At 30.3% G+C, this 23,476-nt stretch overlaps 1 protein-coding gene across 1 annotated transcript; it reads right to left on the reverse strand.

Annotated features, from left to right (window-relative positions):
* Nucleotides 1–6,888: 6,888 nt before the first annotated feature.
* On the reverse strand, nt 6,889–10,591 carry LOC120070124 (B3 domain-containing transcription factor VRN1-like). The gene is made up of 4 exons (XM_039021985.2): nt 10,185–10,591; nt 7,904–8,498; nt 7,624–7,826; nt 6,889–7,529 (listed from the first exon to the last, which is right to left on the reverse strand). The coding sequence occupies exons 1-4, from the start codon at nt 10,287–10,289 to the stop codon at nt 7,194–7,196; spliced, it is 1,239 nt and encodes a 412-aa protein (XP_038877913.1). The 5' UTR covers nt 10,290–10,591; the 3' UTR covers nt 6,889–7,193.
* Between the last annotated feature and the right edge of the window lie 12,885 nt (nt 10,592–23,476).

The raw sequence follows: 23,476 nt of genomic DNA on the forward strand, positions 1-23,476 counted from the left end.
CCAGAATACCCTTAGATTTTTTTATTTTTTTTTTATCTTCTTCCACTTCTCAATTTTCTCTTTCTCCACTGATTTTTTTAAGTTACAAGTTCAAGCGTGAGTATTTTTTTTTTCTTTTACCATAATCTTTGATGTACTTCAAAATGTAGGTTTTCTTTTTTTAAAAAAAAATAAATAAAAATAAAAATAAAAAGCTTTTTGCAAATTTCTCTTTCTCCCCCACTCTCTTATCAAAATGTGGGTTTTAACTAGAGAGAGGTCCTCAGAATGGGTTCGTTGGATTTATGAATTTTTACTCGAGAGAGCAAGAGCGTGATAGAGGAGATTGATAGTGAGGCAAGAGTGAAAGAGTAGAATGTGTTTGCATGTAGAAGATAAGGAGATTGAGAATGAGCAAGGACAGATATATTAAGAGGTTAGGGAGCACGTGCCCCCCTCACATCATGTCGTTTTACATATATATATTTGTATTTTCTTAATCTTAAATATAAAAATATGTATTGGTAACGTGAATATATATTAATGCGTGCCCTAGAATCTAAAATTGGAGCTTGGTTCAATGGTCGGGCAGTGGACTTTAAGACTCCTTTTAGATTGAGTTGCAATGTTAAGAAGTGATTATGGGAAAATCTTAACTGCCTACTTTGTTTGGTAAAATGGATTATTTATTAATATAACATAATCACTTTTTAATTTTAACTAGCCTGTAAAGCTGATGGACACTAGCTTTTAGATTTAGCTTCTTTAAAAATTTGCTGAACTTCTTAACCATTTAATTAAATATTTATAATAATATCTTTTTATATTAATATATTTTGTTATATATATTTTTAAAGGTTAATTAATTCATTTTCTATGAGAATTATTTTTAATCATTTGCCCAAGAATATATTTTTTAAAACTTATATCCAATTATTAAAATTAAATAAAATTAGTCGGAATTTAAATTACATAAATTTTTAAATAAATTATAAATTAATTATTCAGACAAAAATAACCGAAATAATAACTCTAGTTTGATTCATATAACTAAATTACACAAATTTAAATTTATTAAACACCATAACTAATTTTTTCTTATTTAAATTAAAATTTACTAAACACTATTTTACTTTTTTTCATAGCGGATTCTTCTAAAAGCACTAACTAGCAACAATATTTTAAAAGCTACCACAATCCCAAATTGAGCCTAATTCACCTAGCAAACCAGATTTTGAAATTGAGGAGAGGTCGTTGTTTTTTTCTTTTTATTATAACCAATTTTTAGTGCTTAGTGTGTGTATATATATATATATATATATATATATGTATATATATATATATATATATGTATGTATGTATATATATATATATATGTATGTATGTATATATGTATATATGTATATTGCCAGTGATGGATCAGTTTCTCCCATGCAATGTTGGCTCACTCTTGACTCATTGAGGAAGAGGTATAGTAAGAGATTATGTGAAGGACCCTAAAGCAAGCTATTAAATTTATCCTAACTAAAGAAAGTTGATGTGTCGATTACGTTCATCTCATAAAGATGTTCCTTTTTACTCCTAGATGAAAACTAAACTAAACGACAACATAACTTCTAAGGCAAAAGAGTCAAATATATATATACTTGTAACAACTTATTCCATTTTTATTTTTTCACATATATGTACACATATACAAATATTTCTGAGAGCTCGAGTTTGTTTGGAAACTATTTGATTGTTGGTTTTTATTTTTGAAAATTAATACATATAAACACCACTTTCACTTATAAATTTTTTGTTTTGTTATTTAGTTTCCCATTATTTTAAAATTACATTCAAGTTTGTAGAAGTTTAATCTATAGTTTTTAAAATTTATGACTAATAAATATTTAAACTTTCAATTTTAACTCTAATAAATTTCTTTAAAATGTCTAATAGATATATAAACTTTGAATTTAATATCTAAAAATTTTATAGAATATTAAAAATGCTTAAAAGTTAATCGATGTATTATACTATTTTCTTTTTTGTTTCCAATTGAACCTCAAATTTTTTAATTTTGTAGCCAATAGTTACATTATTTTTTTAAAAAAATGTAGGTACTATGTATTAGACAAACATATCGAGATATCAGTGGTCTATTATATATTTTCTTAAGTTCAAAAACTATACATGACATACATCTAGAAGTTAGTGGGCTAAAATTTTAACCTTGTACCCCTAACATGAAATTCTAGATTTGCCATTGTTCGTATATCCGTTACTTATGCTGGCTTTTGCGATATTATATGACTTGAATATTATATCCATGCATTTAAAATTATATTTATATGAAGGAAAATTATTTTAAATGACAAAACTATTGAAAATATTCACAAATATAGCAAAATATCACAATCTATATGCAATAGACCGCGATAGATTATTATTTGTGTCTATCATGACACAGATAGACACAGATATTAATCTATCGCAATATAGACACAGATATTAATCTATCGCAATCTATCGCAGATAGACAATGAAACTTTGTTATATCATATAAATATTTTGGTTCATCCTTACATGAACTTGCGTCCCTCTTACATAAAATCCTAGGTCCGCCACTGAGAGTGAGAGTGAGAGTGAGAAAGGAGATGAGAGAGAGGAGATCGAAAGTGAGAGGCCCAACCCAGTCTTCATGCATGATGTTCCGTTTTGGTGATTATGCTCGGATATGACATAAGCAAAAAGACAAAAATCCTATAACTTACGAAGTAGGTTAAATCTCACTTCACCCTAAATTTTGGGTTATTCCTACAATTTTTTCAATCTTTTAATTTGCTACAGGAAAATAAAGGAAAAATATCAATTCATACCTCTAAACTTTAGATATATCAATCTAAACCCTAAACTAATAATAATACCGATTTAACCCTAAACTTTTATAAGTATATCAATTTATGCCCTCAATTACCTTATGATTGGAAAAATCTCTTGTGAGACTTATAATTGTATCAATTAACCCCCTAAATTTTTATAAATGAATCAATTTAGACTCTTATTATTCAAACTTTTCTTTGAGAATTCTCCATGTATTCACATTAATTGTCTATTTTGTAAAATTGACATTTGAAGAAGTCTACATGTTTGAGTATTAATGCATGGAAGATTTTTAAAGGTAACCGTAACGCATGGTTAAAATTGATTGACTTATGAAAATTTAGGAGTCTAATTTACTCAAGTTATAAGTTTCACACGATATTGACCGAACAAAATTTGGAAAAAGATGTAAATCGATATACTTACAAAAGTTTAGGATTTAAATTTACAATTATTAGTTAACTAAAGTTGTAAATCCAACTCTTGGATGAGATAATTGTTTTGCATACACATTCGATCAAAGGTTTGCCCTTTTTACTTGGATTAATTTTATCCTTTTCATTTTAAACGTACAAAGTATAGGTTAAAAATCATTTTTAGTCCCTAAACTTTCATAAAAGTAACAATTTACTCCTTGAATTTTAGTTTATAACGATTTAGTCTTTATTGTAGAAATTAATATTAAGATTCAATGAGATTTCTTGAATAAATAAATCGATAAATTAATTAGAGACTCAATATTTTTGTAAAATACAAAGTTTATATCATAAAAAAAATAAAAATTGACATCTAATTTTGATAATTTTTTTCATTAGAAACTAAATTATTACAAAATTGAAAGTACAGGTACTAAATTGTTACATGTTAAAGTTTAAGAACTAAATTATTTGAACTAACTCCATTCAACCTTGTCTTCGGTACTTGGAATTAACCATCAATCTTCAATCCATTAGCATCTTCCATCATCTATTTACAACTTTCGTCTATGGTTTGTCCTTTTATATGCACTAGAGATGTGTTATGCATGTGGTTCAAAATCATTAGAACAAAAAATTTTAAATAGATATACTTTTAGTTACATTTAAACAGTATAAATGTCTAACGTGAAATTTAAAAATAATGAAAGAGATTAGATAAGTAAGACTGTGTATGTTTTATTTAGTTACCATAATGAATATAAAATGTGTTAGATGTAGTTGAAAATGCATGAAACATAATTTTAAGAGTTATTAAACAGTAGAACAAATATAATTTTTGTAATTATTAGACATGAAGTTTAAAATTAAACAAAGAGATAAAATGTAGAAATGTAGAAATGTATTTTCATTTAGAATTTCAAGAGTTGTTTTCAAATATAGTCAAATGAACCAAAATATTTACAAATATAACAAAATGTCACTGTCCATTAGTGTTTGATAGACATTGATAGACTACTATCATATATCACTAATAAAAACTAATAAATGTCTATCAGTATCTATCAATATCTATAATTGATAGACTGTGACATTTTGTTATATTTGAAAATATTTTCAAAATATTTTCATTTAAAACAATTTTTCTAATTTTGAATGGTCTTGAGTAAAAATGAATTATCTATAACGATATACACTAGAGTTTTTTTTTTAAAAAAAAAAAAAAAAAAAAGTAAAACAACGTTGTATTTTCTAAAACATTGTGGGATTTTATAGATTGGACAAATTTTTTTTTATTCTTTAATTAAAAAATTAAAAATTGGAAACAAAGAGACATATTCGAAATAAAAGATTTGAGGAGAAAATAATAATCGTTGAAAGATCTAATGACAAAAGAAAATTGTAAAATTAAATGAAAAAAGAAAAAGAAAAGACATGAAATGTAAAAAGAAAGTAGAGGTAAAAAAAGTTGGAAGGAATGTGAGGGCAAAAGAGGAATTGTTGAAAAATATAATAATAAAAGAGATGTAAAATTAAAAGAAAAAATAAAGTGTATAAAAGGTACTTAGAAGAGTATGGAGGAAGTGTGAATGTGAGGGCAAAAGAGTCTTTATCAAAAAAGTTAAAGAACAAAGAGGGAAGTTAAAAATTCTCCCTTCTTAGCCCATCTTAATATAATAGAGATATTTCAGTTTGTTCTTGATTGCACTTTATTCGTTAAATCATTATCATTACTTATGTTGAATAGCACATTTTTCTCTCTTTTTTTTCTTCTTTTTTTTTTTTTTACCGTTAAGACGACACTTCAGCAATGTTTTATTGACATTACTAAAAATGACAATAAATAAGCCACGTTGTGGGTTACAAGTTAATGTACCATGTCTCTTTTAAAATTAAACGACATCCACAAGTTAATGTACCATGTCTCTTTTAAAATTAAACGACAAAATCTCATGTCATTCTGGTGATATCATACGCTATATGAAAAAACATGATATTATATGTTATGATAACACGTGGAGGAATTAGGAAGTTGACTCCTAAATCCTCATAGGCTCTCCTTATTGCATTCTCAACTTGTGAATTGAGAAATCACTTTCCTTGTTTCACAACTAATACACACACAACTCATTGCACTATATATTAAAGTACAACTATGGAAAAAGATCTCTTTGGTGAGTTAGTTTTTAATTATTATATATGTTACATTTTCTTTTCTTAGATGCATATGAAATCTTTTATGATTTGGGTTTTATATTTTTTTTAATTAATCAATCATTTTGGTATGTTGATACTTTGTTAATTCTCAAATGAAAGTAGTAATTTCTCTTTCCTTTTTATATCCATGAGTGTTTGAATCCATTTACGTAATCCTACGACATTTTGATATTAAGAGAACTCGTATGATATTAGACTATGTTTACCTTAATGAATACATGATAGATCAATGGAAATAAGAAAATTGGCTCCATCTAATTACTTTTGGTGTTGTTTACTACATAGGATCCACATTCAAATCTGTAATAAAAAAACGCAAATTAATAAATAAAATGAGAGATCTCAATCCATTTGCATTTGGAAACTATATCGTATCATTCTTGTTACCGTTATGACTACCGTTATTGTTACGATTCAAACTGAAAAATTATCAATTTTAACATATTTATATTGATCCATAAAATTTCATTACAATTACACCAATTTCCATTATGATTTGGCAAATGTGGCCTTAAATCCTAGATAGGTGACCCCCATAAATTGAACCTATGACTTCTTAGCCCTTTATCAAGGGGATGTTCTCTTATTTACCATTAGCCCCACCCATTTCCCCTAGCCTATTATAATAAACTTCAATCAAAGTCTTACCCCATGGAATCAAGGTTAAAAGGCCAGCACAAGTGTAATAATAGAGATTAATTATGAAAATGATAAAATAGAATAGAATAGAATAAAATAAAAACATTAGACTTCCATTTAAATGGAAAATTTTATTACATAGATTTACAACAAAGCAAAGGTACGGGAAAGAATTAAAAAATCTGATCAAGTTATTCAGCATGGGAAGCTGGTAGACTAGTGCAAAAACTCAACTATACATCCTGTGTTAAAATAACAAAACACGTGATAAATTATTCAAATCACTGCAAGACCACCAAATTTTGAAGGTGACAAATTATTCAAAAAGTTGAAAAGGCCCGGTTTGATAACTGGTTCAAAAATGAAGAAGAAATGGAGAGGAAACAAGTACAATTTTCACAAACCGAAAACACAAAATGAAACCATTACTAAATGAGACCTAAAGTATTGATTTTGATAATCTAATACACACTTAATATGATACTAATTTGACTCAAATTCAACATATCATCCAGCCTTGAGTCTAGTATTTTATCTAGATTCAGCCCACAAGAAGACCATTCAAAGCAAAACAAGAATGAATCACAGACAGTGCAAAATGAATTTAGGGTGAACTAACATTGTGGTTTGTCAAAGCCACAAGAGCTAAGACATAGGCCTAAGTGCAAATATCTCATAAAACCTGAGAAATTCAGCAATAATACTTCTTCCTTTGATCCTATGATCCTATCTTATCAATCACTACACAGACAAAAAGTTTAAGCCGTTGAGATAAAGTAAAATCTAATCATTGAATACACTCTCAACACGAAGAACCAAAACAAACACTTGCTGATGTTCTTGTCTCGATTGATATCAACAAAAATTTGAAAATCTATATACAACTAAAGTCAGATACAGCTTTAATACGTAAACTCTAAAAGGATCCTTTTTTTTTTTTTTTTCCAACTTAAGTCAACCTGGAAAGATTATAAACATCAAACAGCTAATTCAACAAGGGATCAGAAGCAACAGGCTACCGCAAAAAAAACATAGAGACAGATTTGATACAAAAGGGTAACCTGGAAATATCGTCCATTAATTTCTGATCAACTTAATGTGGCTAACACTTCGCAGCGGAGGTGGATTCATCATGGTAGCAGGATTCGGGGTAGCCATTCGTCCGCCTTCTTCGATGACACGAAACATGGTAACTTTGAGCACAATTTCTCTCATCCTAAGAAGCTCAAACACACAAACATCACCCTCCCCTAAATTATTTTCCAGGCAAAACTCATACCATCCCTGACTTAACTTCGCTCTACCAACTTTATAAAGACATCGGACTGGCCACTGTCTCCCATCAGGTGTCTGAAGTTTGATGAATCCTGAAACCCCGCTTAGATTCTTTTCAGCAAAGCAAGATGGCAAATACTGTAAAAGAGTGGTCAAACTACCAATGTTAGTGCTCACATTTTTCAATTTAAGAGCTTCCATATTATATATTTCAAGAACCTCAGTATCTTACCATTATGCAACCTCTGTATAGATAAGATGGTCGCAAGACAACTCTGCAGAAAGGATTACCAGGCTCAAAAGCTTTTGCAGCGTTAATAGCTCTTTCTCTTTCTTCTGCTGTCACAGTTCTCTTTCTAGCAGAAGCACTTTCATAAAATCTAAAGCGAATGTCTCCTAAATCTTCACTATTGTGAGCAGATGGATGGTGCTCACCTGCAGATCGAAAGATACTGGGTAAGATATTCAAACATTTACATTGCAAAATGTGAAGCAATTTGACAGAAGCTTACTAGACTCAATTTTCCGCTTTTTGCCTCCACTCTTTTTAACTCTGTGTGCTGCATCATCACCCAAATTCTGGAATCTCACCTCGTCTGCAGATTTTTTAACCTCCACAGCACTAAACTGAACCCCAATATCTCGAGTAGATAAATACTCGGCTTGCAATGTACTTGCAGATTTTGATTGGTGCAGATTCCATTCATCACCAAATAGTTTATTTCGCAAAGAACCGGAATTCATGGACTGAGTGGAAGGAATGGCTTCAGGAATGTCATAATCCTCCATTTCTTCAAAGATTCGGTTTTGAATGCTGTAATTATTCCTTTGATTACTACCAAGAGCAGCCGATTGGTAGTTTATTTCAGATGTATTAAGATTAAAGATAAAAACACAGAATGCTGAGTTTCCCTCATATCTGAATACTAATAAATACCCAACCCGTATGGAGTAATGCTCAAGAAATCCTTGCCATCCATCTTCAAACCAAAATTTATTATCGGATTTCCTCAAACCCACACGCCAAACATGCCCATCAGGAACAGTAAGGGTTGCAACTGCTGAAAGCTCATCCCTGATCATCCTGACAAAAGTTTCTGGAATTCTCTGCCAAAATATTGAGCAGGGAAGGGGTCATGCAAATGAATGATAATATAGAAACTTAACTCCATTCCAACAAATAGGACATATCTGACAAGATGACTGCAGATGTATGACCATTCAACAAATCAAATCAAATGGAAATGTTCCTTATTGAAAAGGGAAGGTATTAGAACTCTTGAATTATGATTAAAGAAACAAAGCAATTCTATAAAGCGGTTGTAGCCAACGACAAATATTATTCATATGGGACAGAAAAAGTGCATAACATGATTAAACATGGGCTACATAAAACCAGACCCTTTTTCAGATGAAAACAACTTTCATCGTGACATATGTAAGAAATTAAGAATAAAAAACAATACCAATAGAGAGAGAGAAGGAAAGCCCAAACCAAGAAAACCAGGCAAAAATAAATCATAGCACAAACGGCATGATAAGAAACAAAACAACCAATCACGAAGCAGTAAGCTAACATGAAGTGCAGCAAGAATAACAAAAGCTAACACAACGAACGGTGAGAATAACAATACAACAGAAGGAATATAATGTTCGTTCGCTTTTGTCAAGATCCAACTGCTAAACTAGACTGATTCAACACTAAGAAACGATGGAAAGATCTCAAAGTACTTGCCACCAAGTTCTTAAGTTAAAAATTTCATGCTGTGAAGAATAAAGACATAAATCATTTATCTCCGCAATTAACAGTTGACAAGATATTTCAGAAGAGTAGTTGTAAATGAAAACAAAATTCTATCTGATTTATTATCTAAATGATATCTCACAGCTTAGCATGAAATAATAGTCATTATACTTCGAACGTTCTTCTCAGAGAACCAAGCATTTCAGTTGAAAATCGTAAAAAGATGAAACGAATCCATGAAAGAGGGCTCAAAATCTTTTGTTTATGTGACTATAGTATATGATATAACTATATTGTGTACATCAAATTAGAACAAACCTAAAAATGCTATCCCTAGAAGCTGAGAAGCGAGAACTTGAAGAGCAGGGCTCTAAAACTGAGAATGTTCAGTTAAAACGGGCCCTCAGAAAACTGGGATTTTACTACCAAGTGATTTCCAGCTGAAGGAAACATAACCTGCCTATCATGCAACTGAGAAGGAAACCCTTTTGAAAGCATAACCAATGCATCCCCTTAGATTACCGAAACTAACACGAAAAACCATTTCCAGCCCAGGAGATAACTTCATCTATTTCATGTTCATCTACTAATAAAAAGATACTTTAGAAACATGATTAACAGGCTTAAATAATGAAAGCTTTCAGCTCCAAATTCAATAATAATAGTCGTATATCTCTGTAGCAGACTGATAGACAAGGAAATGAAAACTTGGGAGTCTGACCTAGTACGACTAAAAAACTTCTTCGATTGATCAAAACTAATAAACAGAGAAGTAAGTAAAATCATCAAGAAAATCGAGTATATCCCGACAACTTTTTCCTTCTTCCCTGATTAAACACAACATAGAACTCAGGGTTTTAGCTTGAATCCATCAGAAAATTCGTTGTTAGAGCAAAAAAAACTCAGCAGGAGATACAGAAGGAGCAATAGTAGATGGACTATAAAAGAAAGAGAAAGAAGAAACGAAGTTGAGGCTGATTTTTCACGATAAACAAACAAAGGAAGCAAAACCCAGAAAAAATCAAACAGAAAAAGGATCAAGAGAGTACCAATTTCCTGGCTTGGATAGTTGAAGAAAGAACAAGCTTGTGAAAATGAGGGCGCGGCATTTTCCTTTTGAAACCGCCCGTTCGGAAAGCTGGAAAATCAGTCATTCAGCATAACGATTCAAAAACCCTTGTTCTGTTTTTTTTGTTTTTGTTCGAATCTACAAAACAATCGGCCGACCGTCGCCGGATTTTTCTCCCTTAATCTCCGCCGTATGAGGCTCTGTTGTATGAGCTTTCAGATCTACTTGCTGCCCTTCTTCCACTGATTCTTCTTCTTGCAGTCAAATTCCGTTTCTTCGAATTAATAATTAAAATTAAAATTAAAAACAAAAGTGAAAAAGAAAAAAAAAAAAAAAATTAAAAGGGAAAAGGGAGAAGAAAACTCAACTTGACCTAAAAGTTGAACCAGCCGATGGAAGGGGCTGGCCCATGGTGACTCATCGTAACTCGTCGCGATTTGACTCGGATTTTTTAACTCGGTTTAACTCGAACGATCCACTCAGTCATTAATTTTTTATTAACTATTATTGGAAACATTCCAAATTTTGCTCCAACTCTTGCAAGAGTTGGTATCTTTCCTGTCGTAGCCCTTTATTTTAATTCTTATTTTAAATTAAATTATAAGTTAATTAATAAATTAGTTCAAAAAAATTTTAGATCGGTGGCTTATTGATCTCTAAACTTATAAAATTACAAATTTAATTAATGAGCTTTTAAGGGTGTGTTTGGCGTTGCTTTTGGGAAGGATGGAAGCAATTATGAGAATAAATTAAGCGTTTTTTGTATTTGGTGAAACAAATTGAGATTAAATCACTTTTTAAAAACGCTCATTTCACACTTTGGACAAGTAACGTAATGAACCGTACCTGTATCTCTAGGCGCTATGATGTCTTATTATGTGGATCACGTCTTCCTTTTCGGGTTCCAAACCCCCCCTTCTCTAATAGGGGAAAGTACAAACCCACGCCTAGGGATATACAAGCACCATTTTTCAGATGGATCATTATTCGATAGTTATTGTAGCCAGGATAAGTAGGACTTCCGTATAACACCCTAGTTTGTTAATACATTTTTGTTTGTGAGTCGGTCCACTACGATCAAGACCCATACTCCTGGCATGGCTGCGAAAAAATCTATGGCGACACTCTCCCATGGTCACTGTGGTACAGGCTACGACTCCAAGAGCCTTAGGAGTCTGTCCCGCTCGACCTTGTACTATTGACACACAAGGCACATCTTCACATACTCAGCAACGTCGTCTGACATAACCGCTCTTGGGGCCATTCCATCAAATCTTTGAGAAGGTCGTATTTGATGGTCGGCGTGGCGATAGGGTTCGCTTCTACGACTGCCTCCCCAGCTATTGCGTTCTAAAATTAATATTCTACCATTTTTAGATTTTCCTAAAATCAGATATAGTTTTTAATTAATATTTATTATTTAATTTTATCTTAAAAATTAAGCTTTATTTTATATATCTATCTCTCACCTAATCAAATTTATCTTTTATTTTTTATAGTTTGAATGCATTAGCTTTATATATATATATATATATATTTCCTTTCATATTTAAAAATTAATCTAGCGAAAACAAAATATACCATACTAAACAATTTTTTAAAATTATAAATTATAAAAAAAAAATTAACAATAGGTATATTTGTGTTATTATTTTTTATAAATACTTTAGTACTTGTTTACCAAACCCTATCACTTATTTTTTTCAAATTTCAAGCTGAAATTTACCAAATACTAATTTACTTTATTTTACAGTTGATTTTCTAGAAGTATAGTTGACAACAATTATTTTAAAAACTAATCTCTTAAAATTTGATTCATTAGACACGAAATTGAAAATTTAGAATTCAATTAAAGGTATGTATGGGAGTGACTTTGAAATGGTTAAAACCAATTTTGTTACTTTTAAAATCACTTTAAAACATGTTATTGTTTATTTAAAACGAATTTTGATGATATGAAAATTACATTTAAAAGTGAAATTACACATAAAATAATTTTAAGTAATTAAAGGTGTGTTTCAGATTGATTTTGAATTTGACAAAAGTGATATTAATAATTTCAAAATCTCACTCACAAACATGCACCAAACATAAAAATCAATTTTATATTTAATAAGTGAATTAATTTTTAAATTTTTTAAATTTTAAATTTGTTAAAGACGTATTAGATACAAGATTGAAAAGTGAGAACCTATTAGACATAATACAACATTGAAACTTTCAACACCTATTAAATATTTTTTAAAATTTAGATACCAAATAGACAAACAGAAAAAGTTCATATATTAAACTTGTAGTTTAATTTAAATTTAGGAACTCATTTGTTTTTATGTATTATTGTTATGTCTTGTTTCTTATTTTTAATTAAATTTATGCCTTGTCTCTTATAACTATATTTTGTTGTTTTTTCTCTTTTTATTGAAAAAAAAAAGACATAAACGTGTTTGGTTAGCATTTTTCATTTCTTAGTTCTCTAAAATTTAAAATGTAAACATTTTACCTAAAAGTAAATATAGAAATATTTGATGTTATATTTATTCTTTTAGATATCTATTACATATTTTAGAAATAAAAAAATGATAATCTAATACTTTTATAGTGTTTTGGAAAAAACGAAAAAGAGATAAGAAATCAAATGCTTGATTTTATACAACTCCAACCATTGTGTTGCTAATTTTCTGTTTTTAATTTTTATAAAATTCATATTTGATAACCAATTCTCTTTCTTCAATTTTGAAAAAAAAAAACACAAATAGAATGTGTTCGATAATAGTTTTGGGTTTCTTACTATTTATTATATTACTAATATGTTTTCCTCTTCATACTCTAATCTCTCGAAGCAATCCATAGAAATGATCACAAATACAAGAAATCTCACAAATTTCACCTCGTCTCAATCTATGCGGTCAATCCCTCTCGTTTTTCGATTCTCCACTCTCATTTCTCTAGAACCAGCACCATCGCCTCTATAATATGCAATGCCCTAGACTGGGCTATGACGAAAATCTTTTTTGTAGTTTATTTTTTTAAGTCGAATTTGAAAACGTTTTTTAAATTTATAGATAAGAAATAGGATTGTTTATTAGACATGTATATTTTAAAAAATTTGAAAAACAACTATAGAAAATGAGAACATTATCAAATAAGATCATGTTTTCCACTATTACGTATAAAATTGTTTTTGAAAATTGAAGAATAAGAAGTATGAAGTATGATTAGTTAACAAACCTTTTAAAAAAAGTGAAAACAATATTAACAACTCTATTAAAATGCCTTGGATATTTCTTTCTAATTCTTGTATTTATTTAATGTTTTGTTTTTCCTTTTAAGAATATTACTTTAAGGTTTTGTTTTTTAATGCAAATTTTATAAATTTTGTATTTATTTTGCAGCTTTATATCTAACTTTGTATATGTAGATTCAAATATTGTTTAGTTAATTTCAAAAAGGAAAATATATAGTTTACTTTAGTCTAATGAATAAATACACGCATAAAGTTTTTTCTCAAGATTTTATTGAAAACTTGATAATTATGACTAGATTTAATTTTTATTTAAATATTATTTTTGGTTTTGGAATTTTTTTATACTTTGAAAATGTTCATTTTGATCTCTATATTTTTAACTTTGATTCATTTTGATCCATGTACTTTAAATATTTATTTCATTCTTTACCATGAATGGTCATTTTTTGAAAGCTTAAATACTAAAATGAATTGAAATTAAAAGTATAAAGACCAAAATGAATATTTTGGAAGTACAGAAATCAAAATAAACCAAAATTAAAAATACAAGGACTAAAATAAACTTTAAAAATATAGAGACCAAAATAAATCAAAATCAAAAGTACAAGGACCAAAACAATATTAAAAAATTTGAATTTATATGCAACTTCAAAGTTGGAAAAATTGTAGCAATATCCAAAGTTGTTTTTATTATTTACTTTTATTTTAATTGAGAGAGAGTTCAAGTATGAAACCTTCATAAAATATTATAAATATGTCTAGAGAGAGAAACTCATAGTCTTATGCTAATAATTCTAACCTCTTTGAATTGCAAATCGATCTCTAGACTTTCTACAATTTCTGATTCTCAATTAGCATGCTAGTGGCTAGTTGGTCTCTTCTTCCTCTTTCTCCTCCTCCTTCTTCGTCGACTTTCACTGATGTTGGTGATGTGAGTTTAGATGCTCTATCGTTCATCATTCTCATGATTTTACCACAATGGCTATAAATACACGTCTATGCTATCTTTGTTGAAGTTCTTTTTTTCCTTTATAGAGTTCACAACTTCTTGATTCATAGTTCGTTGCGTGACTTTCTGGATTTAAACTTTAAGAGATGTAGCAAACTAAGACAGTCTGGATGCTAGCCAAGAGTGGAGCAATACTAATGAGATTCAACATTTTATTAATTCTTCTACGTGATTTGATACATCGTGGTTTAACCTATAGCTTCTTTCATGTCATTCACAATTGTAACTCAACTGTTTATGAGTTGACGTCTCATGCTCGTAGACATCGACTCCCAACAATTTTGGTTTGAAAATCAAACATTATTAGTTCTTCTATCATGTCTAATTATCATGATCAATGACTTTATTTGTTCTTCTATTTCGTTATTGTTTACTAAAAAAAGAAAGAAAGAAATCAAAGATTTCAAAATTGATTTTTAATTTTATAGCTCGCACCAAAATGTAGATGCAACTTTTAGATAGGATTTTGTTCAACCTTAATAGTTTAATTATTGGAATTATTATATTTGGATTTTTTCTAATATCATCCAATTTTTTTAGAATTAAAATTTATGAACCATTTCAAAAACATTTTTTACTTTTTACTTTTTGGAAAATAAAATCATTAAATAGCAATTAAATCCATGATAGTAAGTTTTCATTATATTTTAAATTAAGACTTTTAACATCAATAATCAAGGTATGTAATGATAAAAAAGCTAATGTGACCTTTTTTGTGTGTAATGACAAAGCTATTGTGAGTTAACTACATGAAAAATGAAATCTCTGCATAAAAAAAAAAAAAAAAAATATCATTTTTACTGAAAGGACATATCAAGTCTAGTCTTTATTTTGCCATTTATCTAAATATAGTCAGTGACTCAATACATGAGATAAAATTAGTAAATTTATTCTCTAAAAAAAACAAAACAAAACAGAAAGTGAAACAGCAAAAACTAGAACAAAATTGCTAAATTTTATATATATTAATTTATTTAGTTAAAAAAGTTAAAATGGCGGATGATTAAAATGATATTTTGAAAGTCAAAGGTGAGTCTCGTGTGTACAAATGTAACCTAAATAAGATCTCAAATTGACATTTTAATACAGTAATTTATGGTTTTATACTAATTGAATTCTACTCTAAATCACATACGTGCTATTGCTTTTAATATTATCTTACGATACTTGTTTTTTTAGAATATGAGATAGAGGTATTCAAAAAATCCGATGATTCGAAAATTAGATCAATCCAACCTACTCAGTATGGTTTGGGTTTAGTTGAATTCAGACAAATAAAAATTTTATGAATCGGGTTTGTTTATGGGTTCACCTGAATTAACTCAAATCAAGCCGAATTTATTATTAATTTCAAAAGTATGTTGTTTTTATTTATGACACAATTTTTTTAACATATATTTATTTATACTTCATTTTTTTTTGCATGATTTTTTTATCTCCACCAACTCCTAAAAACAATTTTTTTAGCATGTTAGAAAGGAAATTTTGATAATATATATTGAAATTGAGCTATTAATCTTAATTAAATATATGAACATAATTAAATAAAAATTTTACATATTAACATTTTACTTATTTTTAGAATAGAAATTTAAATAAATGACCCAACTAACTCAAACCAATCCAACCCAAATGTTTTCATGGTGGAGTTGGATTGGATTTATTATTTAATTTAGTTTATTTTGGTTGAAGAAGTTTACGATTCAAATAATTGAGTTAGGTCTAAAAAATGCTTCAATCCAACCCAACCCACAAACACTCGAGATTATAGGAGGGTGGATTTAAAATTTTGACCTATAGAAAAGATTGTTGATTAGGATTGTATCAACACAAGGATCATCTAAGCACTCAAATTCACTAATTTTGGTATAATATAAAGCATGCTTCAGCAGAAAATGGGTTTCAAGACATACCTCTTGTAGAACTTCTTCAAAACTCCTTCTCCAGCTGCAACTTATTGTAGACCACCTCAAGATCTTCCCCACTTTTCTCTCGATGCTTTAGATTGAGTTGTGGGACTCAAAACAAGCTTGAATAAAGGGATGAAGGAGAAAAACTCACTGCAACAACCTTGTTGAAGAACCATTCTTCAAACCAGTTTTTCTCTAAAAAACTCTATGGATTGCATGCCCGATTTTCACTCCAATCTCTTCATTATATTGCAGATCAACATGCAAAGAGAAGAGCGGCATAAGTTGCAGCTCATGCTTGGAGAAGACAAGGCAAAATGTTGCTTCATGTGTGAGCTACTTCAAATATGGATAATGGAAAAATCCATTTTTCCATTTTGTCTTTTAGTTTTCCAATTTTTCAATTTTATCTAAAAATCAAAATTTGATTTTAAAAATGAAAAATTAATTAATTTCATAAATTAATTATTAAATAAAACTTAATTAATTTAATATCAAATATTAAATTAATTTTAACATATATCCATCTTTATATTTAAATCATATTTAAATATATAAATTCTCCTATTTCGTTTAATTCTAAAATTAAACATAAATATATCTCATATAATTACTAATTCCCTTAATTCTAATTTGAACGTTTCAAATTAACTTATCAGCTAGTCTGTTACGAGCTAGTAGGGGTATCTCGCGGACCTACAGATCATGGGCTCCAACGATCCAAGATTAATTGGCTGAACTCATTAGACCAGATTAATCTCCATTCATTAACTAATGGGTCATTCCACTAAAGCCTATAATTGCACTCCTCTCAATGTAGATATATTATGTCCACATGATTTAACCATAATCAGTAAGTCCACCCTTCACAGGTTGTTCGTAATAACGGCTGGGTCAAATATCTATTTTACCCCCAAAATTATGTCTTATTCCTCAAGTCCCTGATCCTCTAATGAACAATTGGTTTGTGATCCAATCACCAAACCAAACTCTCTTAGGCCAATGAGAGGGTGGGGCCCCTTGTTCAAGACCTGGATTCAGTACTTGAGAGAACAACCTTTCTCCTATCCCTAAATCGGGTAGGCGTGAACTTCGTCTTGCACCCTATGTCCCCAGCTATCTATCCGGTCTTACCCTTAAAATGGGAGTCTTATTGAGTCAGTGCTGTTGAGCCAACCCTCAACTATGCAAATCTAAGAGCAATCCCGAATGAACAGGAGTTCATAGTTAGCTTAGAATTAAGATCGAGTTACCTAGGTTATCTAGATGAAATAGTCAGTCTTAAACAGTAAACAACGTTATAAAGTAAGAGTGACTTATTTCTTGATCTTGATCTTATGCAAACTCATTACATAGGATGCCCCCACTCCTCATGTCATAACATGTACGAATTAGGATCACATCGTATGTAGCACTTTACAGCTCTTTGTAACAACTACAGAGTAGGTCACATCCAATGGTGTTACCAGAATAAGGTACCCAACCTCGTTCATGTACCATAGATCATTTTGACTATTTACTCGAACTTGATCCACTCTTATGTCTCCACTAGAGGTGGAAACGATTCGGTTCGGTTCGATTTGGTGGTCAAACCGAACCGAAACGAATTTTTTAAAATGTGAAATTGAACCGAACTGATTTAATGGTTCAAACAAAACCGAACCGAACCACATATTATATTCTTTTATTGATTTATTGATTAAAAAATCCATGTTATATTCTTTTTTAATTAAAAAGCGGTTCGGTTCGGTTTTAAATTCGATTTTACTCTTTTATATATATATATATATTAGTTTAAAAAAAAAGGTTCGGTTCGGTTTCAAATTCGATTTTCAAAAGTGAAACCGAACCGAACCGAATTAATTCGGTTTCAAAATTTCTTCAAACCGAATCGAACCAAATTTTTCGGTTTCACTGAGTTTTCGATTCGGTTCGGTTCGGTTTGTAGAAACGGTTCAGTTTTTGCGGTTTGAATGACCACCCCTAGTCTCCACATAAAGTCAAGTACTCATACAATATTCATGGGTCTTAGTTTATTGGATTTAGACTTTCATACAATTTATGAGATCAATAAAAAGTATACTGAAAATAGAAAATGTTTATCATTTTACAAACTGCGAGTTTTTAGGACACAAAACCCACAAAACCCAACAATTGATGTATTAATTCAAGTTGGGTTAATGCACTCTATTTTAAAATCTAATCTATTATGTCTTCATAATTCTTTTGTTTTAATCTTAACCCTCAAAATTTCAAAAATATTTCTATCATATGCTAGTGTTTGCAAGTAGATGATTAGTTTCTCTTCTATCTATATATGATCAGACATCACTAGTACAAAAAACCACCGTTTTGAATTTTTGAGTACGTAATAATATGTAAATTTGATGAAAAAAGTCAAGAATAATGAGAAAAAAAAATGGAGGTTGGCAGAAATTTCTAGATTTTTTAATTACGTTTTTACTTGACACCTTATAAACGTCAAGTAATTTGTGGTTTATTTATTTTAGGGTTTCATATATTTAAAGAGATGTAAAGTTGAGGGAGGTGCCCCCAAACCCTTCACAACGTGTGAAAGAGCTTCCTCCTGCTTGTGCCTCTTCTCCTAGCTCTCAAACAACAAAATGCGTAGCTTGCTGCTTCTGCACAAAGTTTCATCGTTACCTCATTGCCTCGTCGATTCCTTCACGTAGTCACGCCATCGCCGCGTCCTTGTCGTTTTCGCTTGGTTCCTTCACACAGTCACATCGTTTCCTTTCATGTTGCTTGTTGGGATTGATGTCATACTTCGCTTAGAGTCTTGTAGTTTGTAATCTATACGCATTGTTATGAATAAAATAAAAGTTATTTTATCTGGCATTTACTCATATCCAATAAATAAAGCTCCATGATTATTGTATGTAAACTTAAGCATGTATATGAAATATACAAATGGATCATGCCTTAAGTGATAACCTAAATAGGTCTATAGTATAAAGATTAAGGAGGGATACTTGATCCTAGTGACACTACGGATACGACCCACTTTGTAGAGGTTTGCAAGTGTTGTGAACTACTTCAGATGGTAGATCCTGACCATTCATGTGGAGACATGCGAGTGGGAGTGTCCTATACAAAGAGTTTGTATAATACCAGACTACGAGATGATTCGTCTCTGTATATAATGCCGTTAATATTGGAGACTTACATCTCACCTAAATGACCAGAGGTGATATGATCTCAATCTTGAGTGTTTTAGGAACTTCTGCCTTTGAGGGGGAACCTTTGATTAGTATGGGTGAGAGTGACCAGATTGCCAACTCAACATGCCTACCTTTTTTGGACTTGTCTAATTTGGGAGCTGGGAACTCAGTTACACGGAATTCACTCCTTCCCGAAGCAGGGGTAAGTAGATAGATTACTCCCTTAAGGGTTGATTCCGAGTCTTGAATATAGTGGCCACAGCTTCTCTTTGGAAGAGAGGACTCAGTCATAGTAGGACTATGACTTATGTTCATTAGATTAGAGGGATCAGTGGTACTTAAGGAGTTAGATGTAACTACAGGGGCATAACGATTATTGGCCCAGCTGTACTTACGAGCGATCTGTGAAGGGTTATCGCACTGTTAATTGGTTGATATAGACACATAATATATCTGTAGTAAGGAGAGTTCGGTTGTCGATATTTAGTAAAGTGTCTAGCAGTTAACGGATGGTGGATTCCATGACTAAAAAGTTTAGTCAGTTATTCACGTACCGTTGGAGCTTCGAGCTACAAGTCCATAAGGTCCCCTTGGTAGCTCAATGGATTCAAGTTGAGAATCAGTTCTTGGTGTTGATTTGAAATGTTCAAATTAACAAGAGGTAATTCAATTATATATGATATGATCGGTGTGATGTATGAGATACATCAAGTGAAGGATTAATGTAAATGAGATTTATATTAAGAACCATGAAATAGAAAAAGAGCTATGGTTTATATGTTTCATTAAATGAAATATTAAAACTATAGGTTATAAATATATTATGGTAAGTTGGTTATCATATATATTTATAATAATATTAATTATTGGATAATTATCTCTTTTTCTCTAATAACTAATTGAGTGGGAGGTTATTGGTAGTTTCATGGTAACCGTGAGATAAAAGGAAAAATATTTTCCTAAATTTAGTAGTTGTATAACTGAGAATTTCCATTCTCGGCAAGTTACTCACGGAAAGGCTGTCAAGTGAATGAGATTCACTAAACAATAGTTGAAGAGAGACTATATGATCGTGGAGTGATACTACACGAAAGTTCACTCAACTGGCGGATAGCTAAACGATCGTGGAACTTCTTCTAAACGATTGGACATCATCTATACGATAGACCTTGTCATCTCCCACTTGCTCAATCTTTTACACGATTGTTCTTCCTCCGGTCTCGTCCTCTAACCAAGTCCACACAGAGCCCACACTTCTAGATTCTCACACCGAGAATACCAAGGTAGCCATTGTGGTGGTGTCGTATTCACCTCGACATAGTTCGAGGTTTTTGGAGGTCGTTCGCTGTGTTCGTGGTCCTGGAGATCATTGTGTTCGTGGCCGCTGTGATCGTGCTGTGTTGCGATCGTGGTGTACGAACGTTCGTGTGTTGCAGTCTTGCTGATTGATCGAGCATTCGTGATCGAGGGTGTTTGAAGATGAGTCTTCAAAGGTATGTTTAATTCTACTCTTGATCTTATGTAAAGCATGTTATAATTTCATATGTTGCATGACCAGTAGTTTCCGTTTGTTGTTTGTAATTGTGTATGTTCAAATACGAATGAAATTTAAAACAATCATTCCGCTGCTCATGGAAATCCTCATGTCCGATTTCCTTCCCCGCTTCTTTAACGTCGATGTGTTTGAAATATTTCTTCACAACAGTGCTCCCATCCTTCATAGGTTCTTTCACGCCACACTGATTTCTCTTCTCTTTTGCTATTCTTCTTCAATTGCCCATCGAGGTATATCATTTTTCTTTAACCCTTTTTGTTTTTCTATACTCTCTAAACTAACCTAATTTTCTAATTAATTTTTTGGGATGAAGAAGGGGATAGAATCGTTGAGTTTGTTCGAGGAAGGGATCTGAGGCCAAGGGATAAGTTTTACTTGGCATTGGCGATTTGGGAACAAGTACGGTTTAATAGAATCTGTTTATAAATTGGTATATTTTAATGATTCATACATAGTATGTTTTACACTGTTTGCAGGCTGAAGCGAAGGCCTGGGTATGAGCCTCAACTCTCCCTGTCTTTTAATTTTCTTTAAGCAGTTCTTAATTTAGTATTTAGTTCAATACTTTCTCATTTCACACATTATTGTTGAACTTTTTGTCTTTGCGTTTGGATTTCTTATTTCTTGAGATATTGGTGATAGGTTTTGCAACCCCATATTTTTTTTATTACATCATCCATTGGCTCCACTTTGTATTTCAATTATTGATCGTAAATGTAGAGTTATTCTTCAACAAGTTGATCTATATTTTATTGGAGGCACTGTTTAGACTTAATGTTCTTGATTTTAATATTCTCCTCTTTTTATTTGTAGATTCAATGAGTTGAGGATAACATCCAATGAAGTTTTGACTTTGGAGTTACTTAAGAGTGTTATGGTGCTTAAAGGAGGGTGTAATCTCTCTTTCTTATTATTATGTATGCTTTGTATTTTGTGTCCAAATGAGTTTTGTTCACTTGTTGGGAGAGAGAATTTGTAACTTTGAATTATTCATGAGATTGTTAGTGTTGTAATATTGAAAGTATTAAAATAGAATTGTAATTTTGGAATTATTCATATAAATGAAGGTTAGTAACGTTGTAGACATAAAATTATGAATATATATTATTTGTTTATATGGTTGAAAAGATTGGAAATGTGTGTGTTGTTTATTTGGTTCATGAATATTGTTTGTCTAATATATATCAATGTAATTGTTGGATATCAAAACAGGAGCAATTAAATAGGTAATTTGTAATAGTATAATTTTCTTTTTCTAAAAAAAAAAAAAAAAAAAAAAAAAAAAAAAGCTTGACAAGCAAAACGTGTCAAGTATTCCTTAAGTTGCCAGATTTTGGGTATCAGGAAGATATTACATTTGACAAGTAAAAACTCACATAATGAAAAACTTGATCTATAATAAATGTCAAGAATTTAGATATATGACACTTAAAATAAGTCTAGAGATCTCATATACTCAACAGTTCTGACGTATCAAGTAAATTACATCTTCACGCTTTTACGCAGTAAAAAAAGTTCTCTTATTCTTGACATTGGATTACTTGACGTTTTTAAATACGTCAAGTAACATTGATACTTGACAGCGAAAAAACATCAAATAATACAGTTTTTGTAGTAGTGTATCAATTATAGTCATGTTAGTAAGTCGAAGAATACGGTCTCCAACTTAACTATCTATTATAGTAATTTTAAGGAAGAAATATTCTTTTGGTGTTGAGGCTTAAGTCTAGTTTATATTTGGTCCTTAGATTTCAAAAAGTTACACTTTTATCCCTGATTTTTTAGTTTAATTTTCATATGGTTCCTATTTTTCACAACGTTTTATTTTTATCCTTGAGTTTTGAGTTTAGTTTTCAGTAGGTCTCATATTTCAGTCTTTTATATTTTACCCTAAAATTGTAACTAATGCTCACTTTTATATTTGACGTTAAATTTCAATTAATCAATTTAAAATAATTATAGTTTGATCTATTTATTTATATTCTAATTATGATGGAAAATTAATGAAAGCTAACTTAATTATAATTATTATAATTATATTAAATTAATCGATAAAGATTAACACCTTGGATCAAAAGTGAAAATTGAAAATTAGTGGAAAAAAATGAAGGTGAAAAGTGAAAATCTTTAATCGGAGCAAATTGAAATAAAAATTCAAACTCAAAAGTAAAAATGTAACATTTTGAAACTTATTGATTAAATAAAAATTAAACTCAAAATTCATGAGTAAAAGTATAACATTTTAAAATCTAAAGCACAAATAGAAAATAAACTCAAAACTTAAAACTTAGAACTAAAAAAATATTTTTTTTCCTAATTTAAATAAATATTGCATCACATTTGAAAGCGAAAATCCAAACTTCAATCTCTTT

This window comes from Benincasa hispida, chromosome 10 (assembly GCF_027475165.1).
Source record: "Benincasa hispida cultivar pf3 chromosome 10, pf3_genome.v1.1, whole genome shotgun sequence".
NCBI classification, from domain to species: domain Eukaryota; kingdom Viridiplantae; phylum Streptophyta; class Magnoliopsida; order Cucurbitales; family Cucurbitaceae; genus Benincasa; species Benincasa hispida.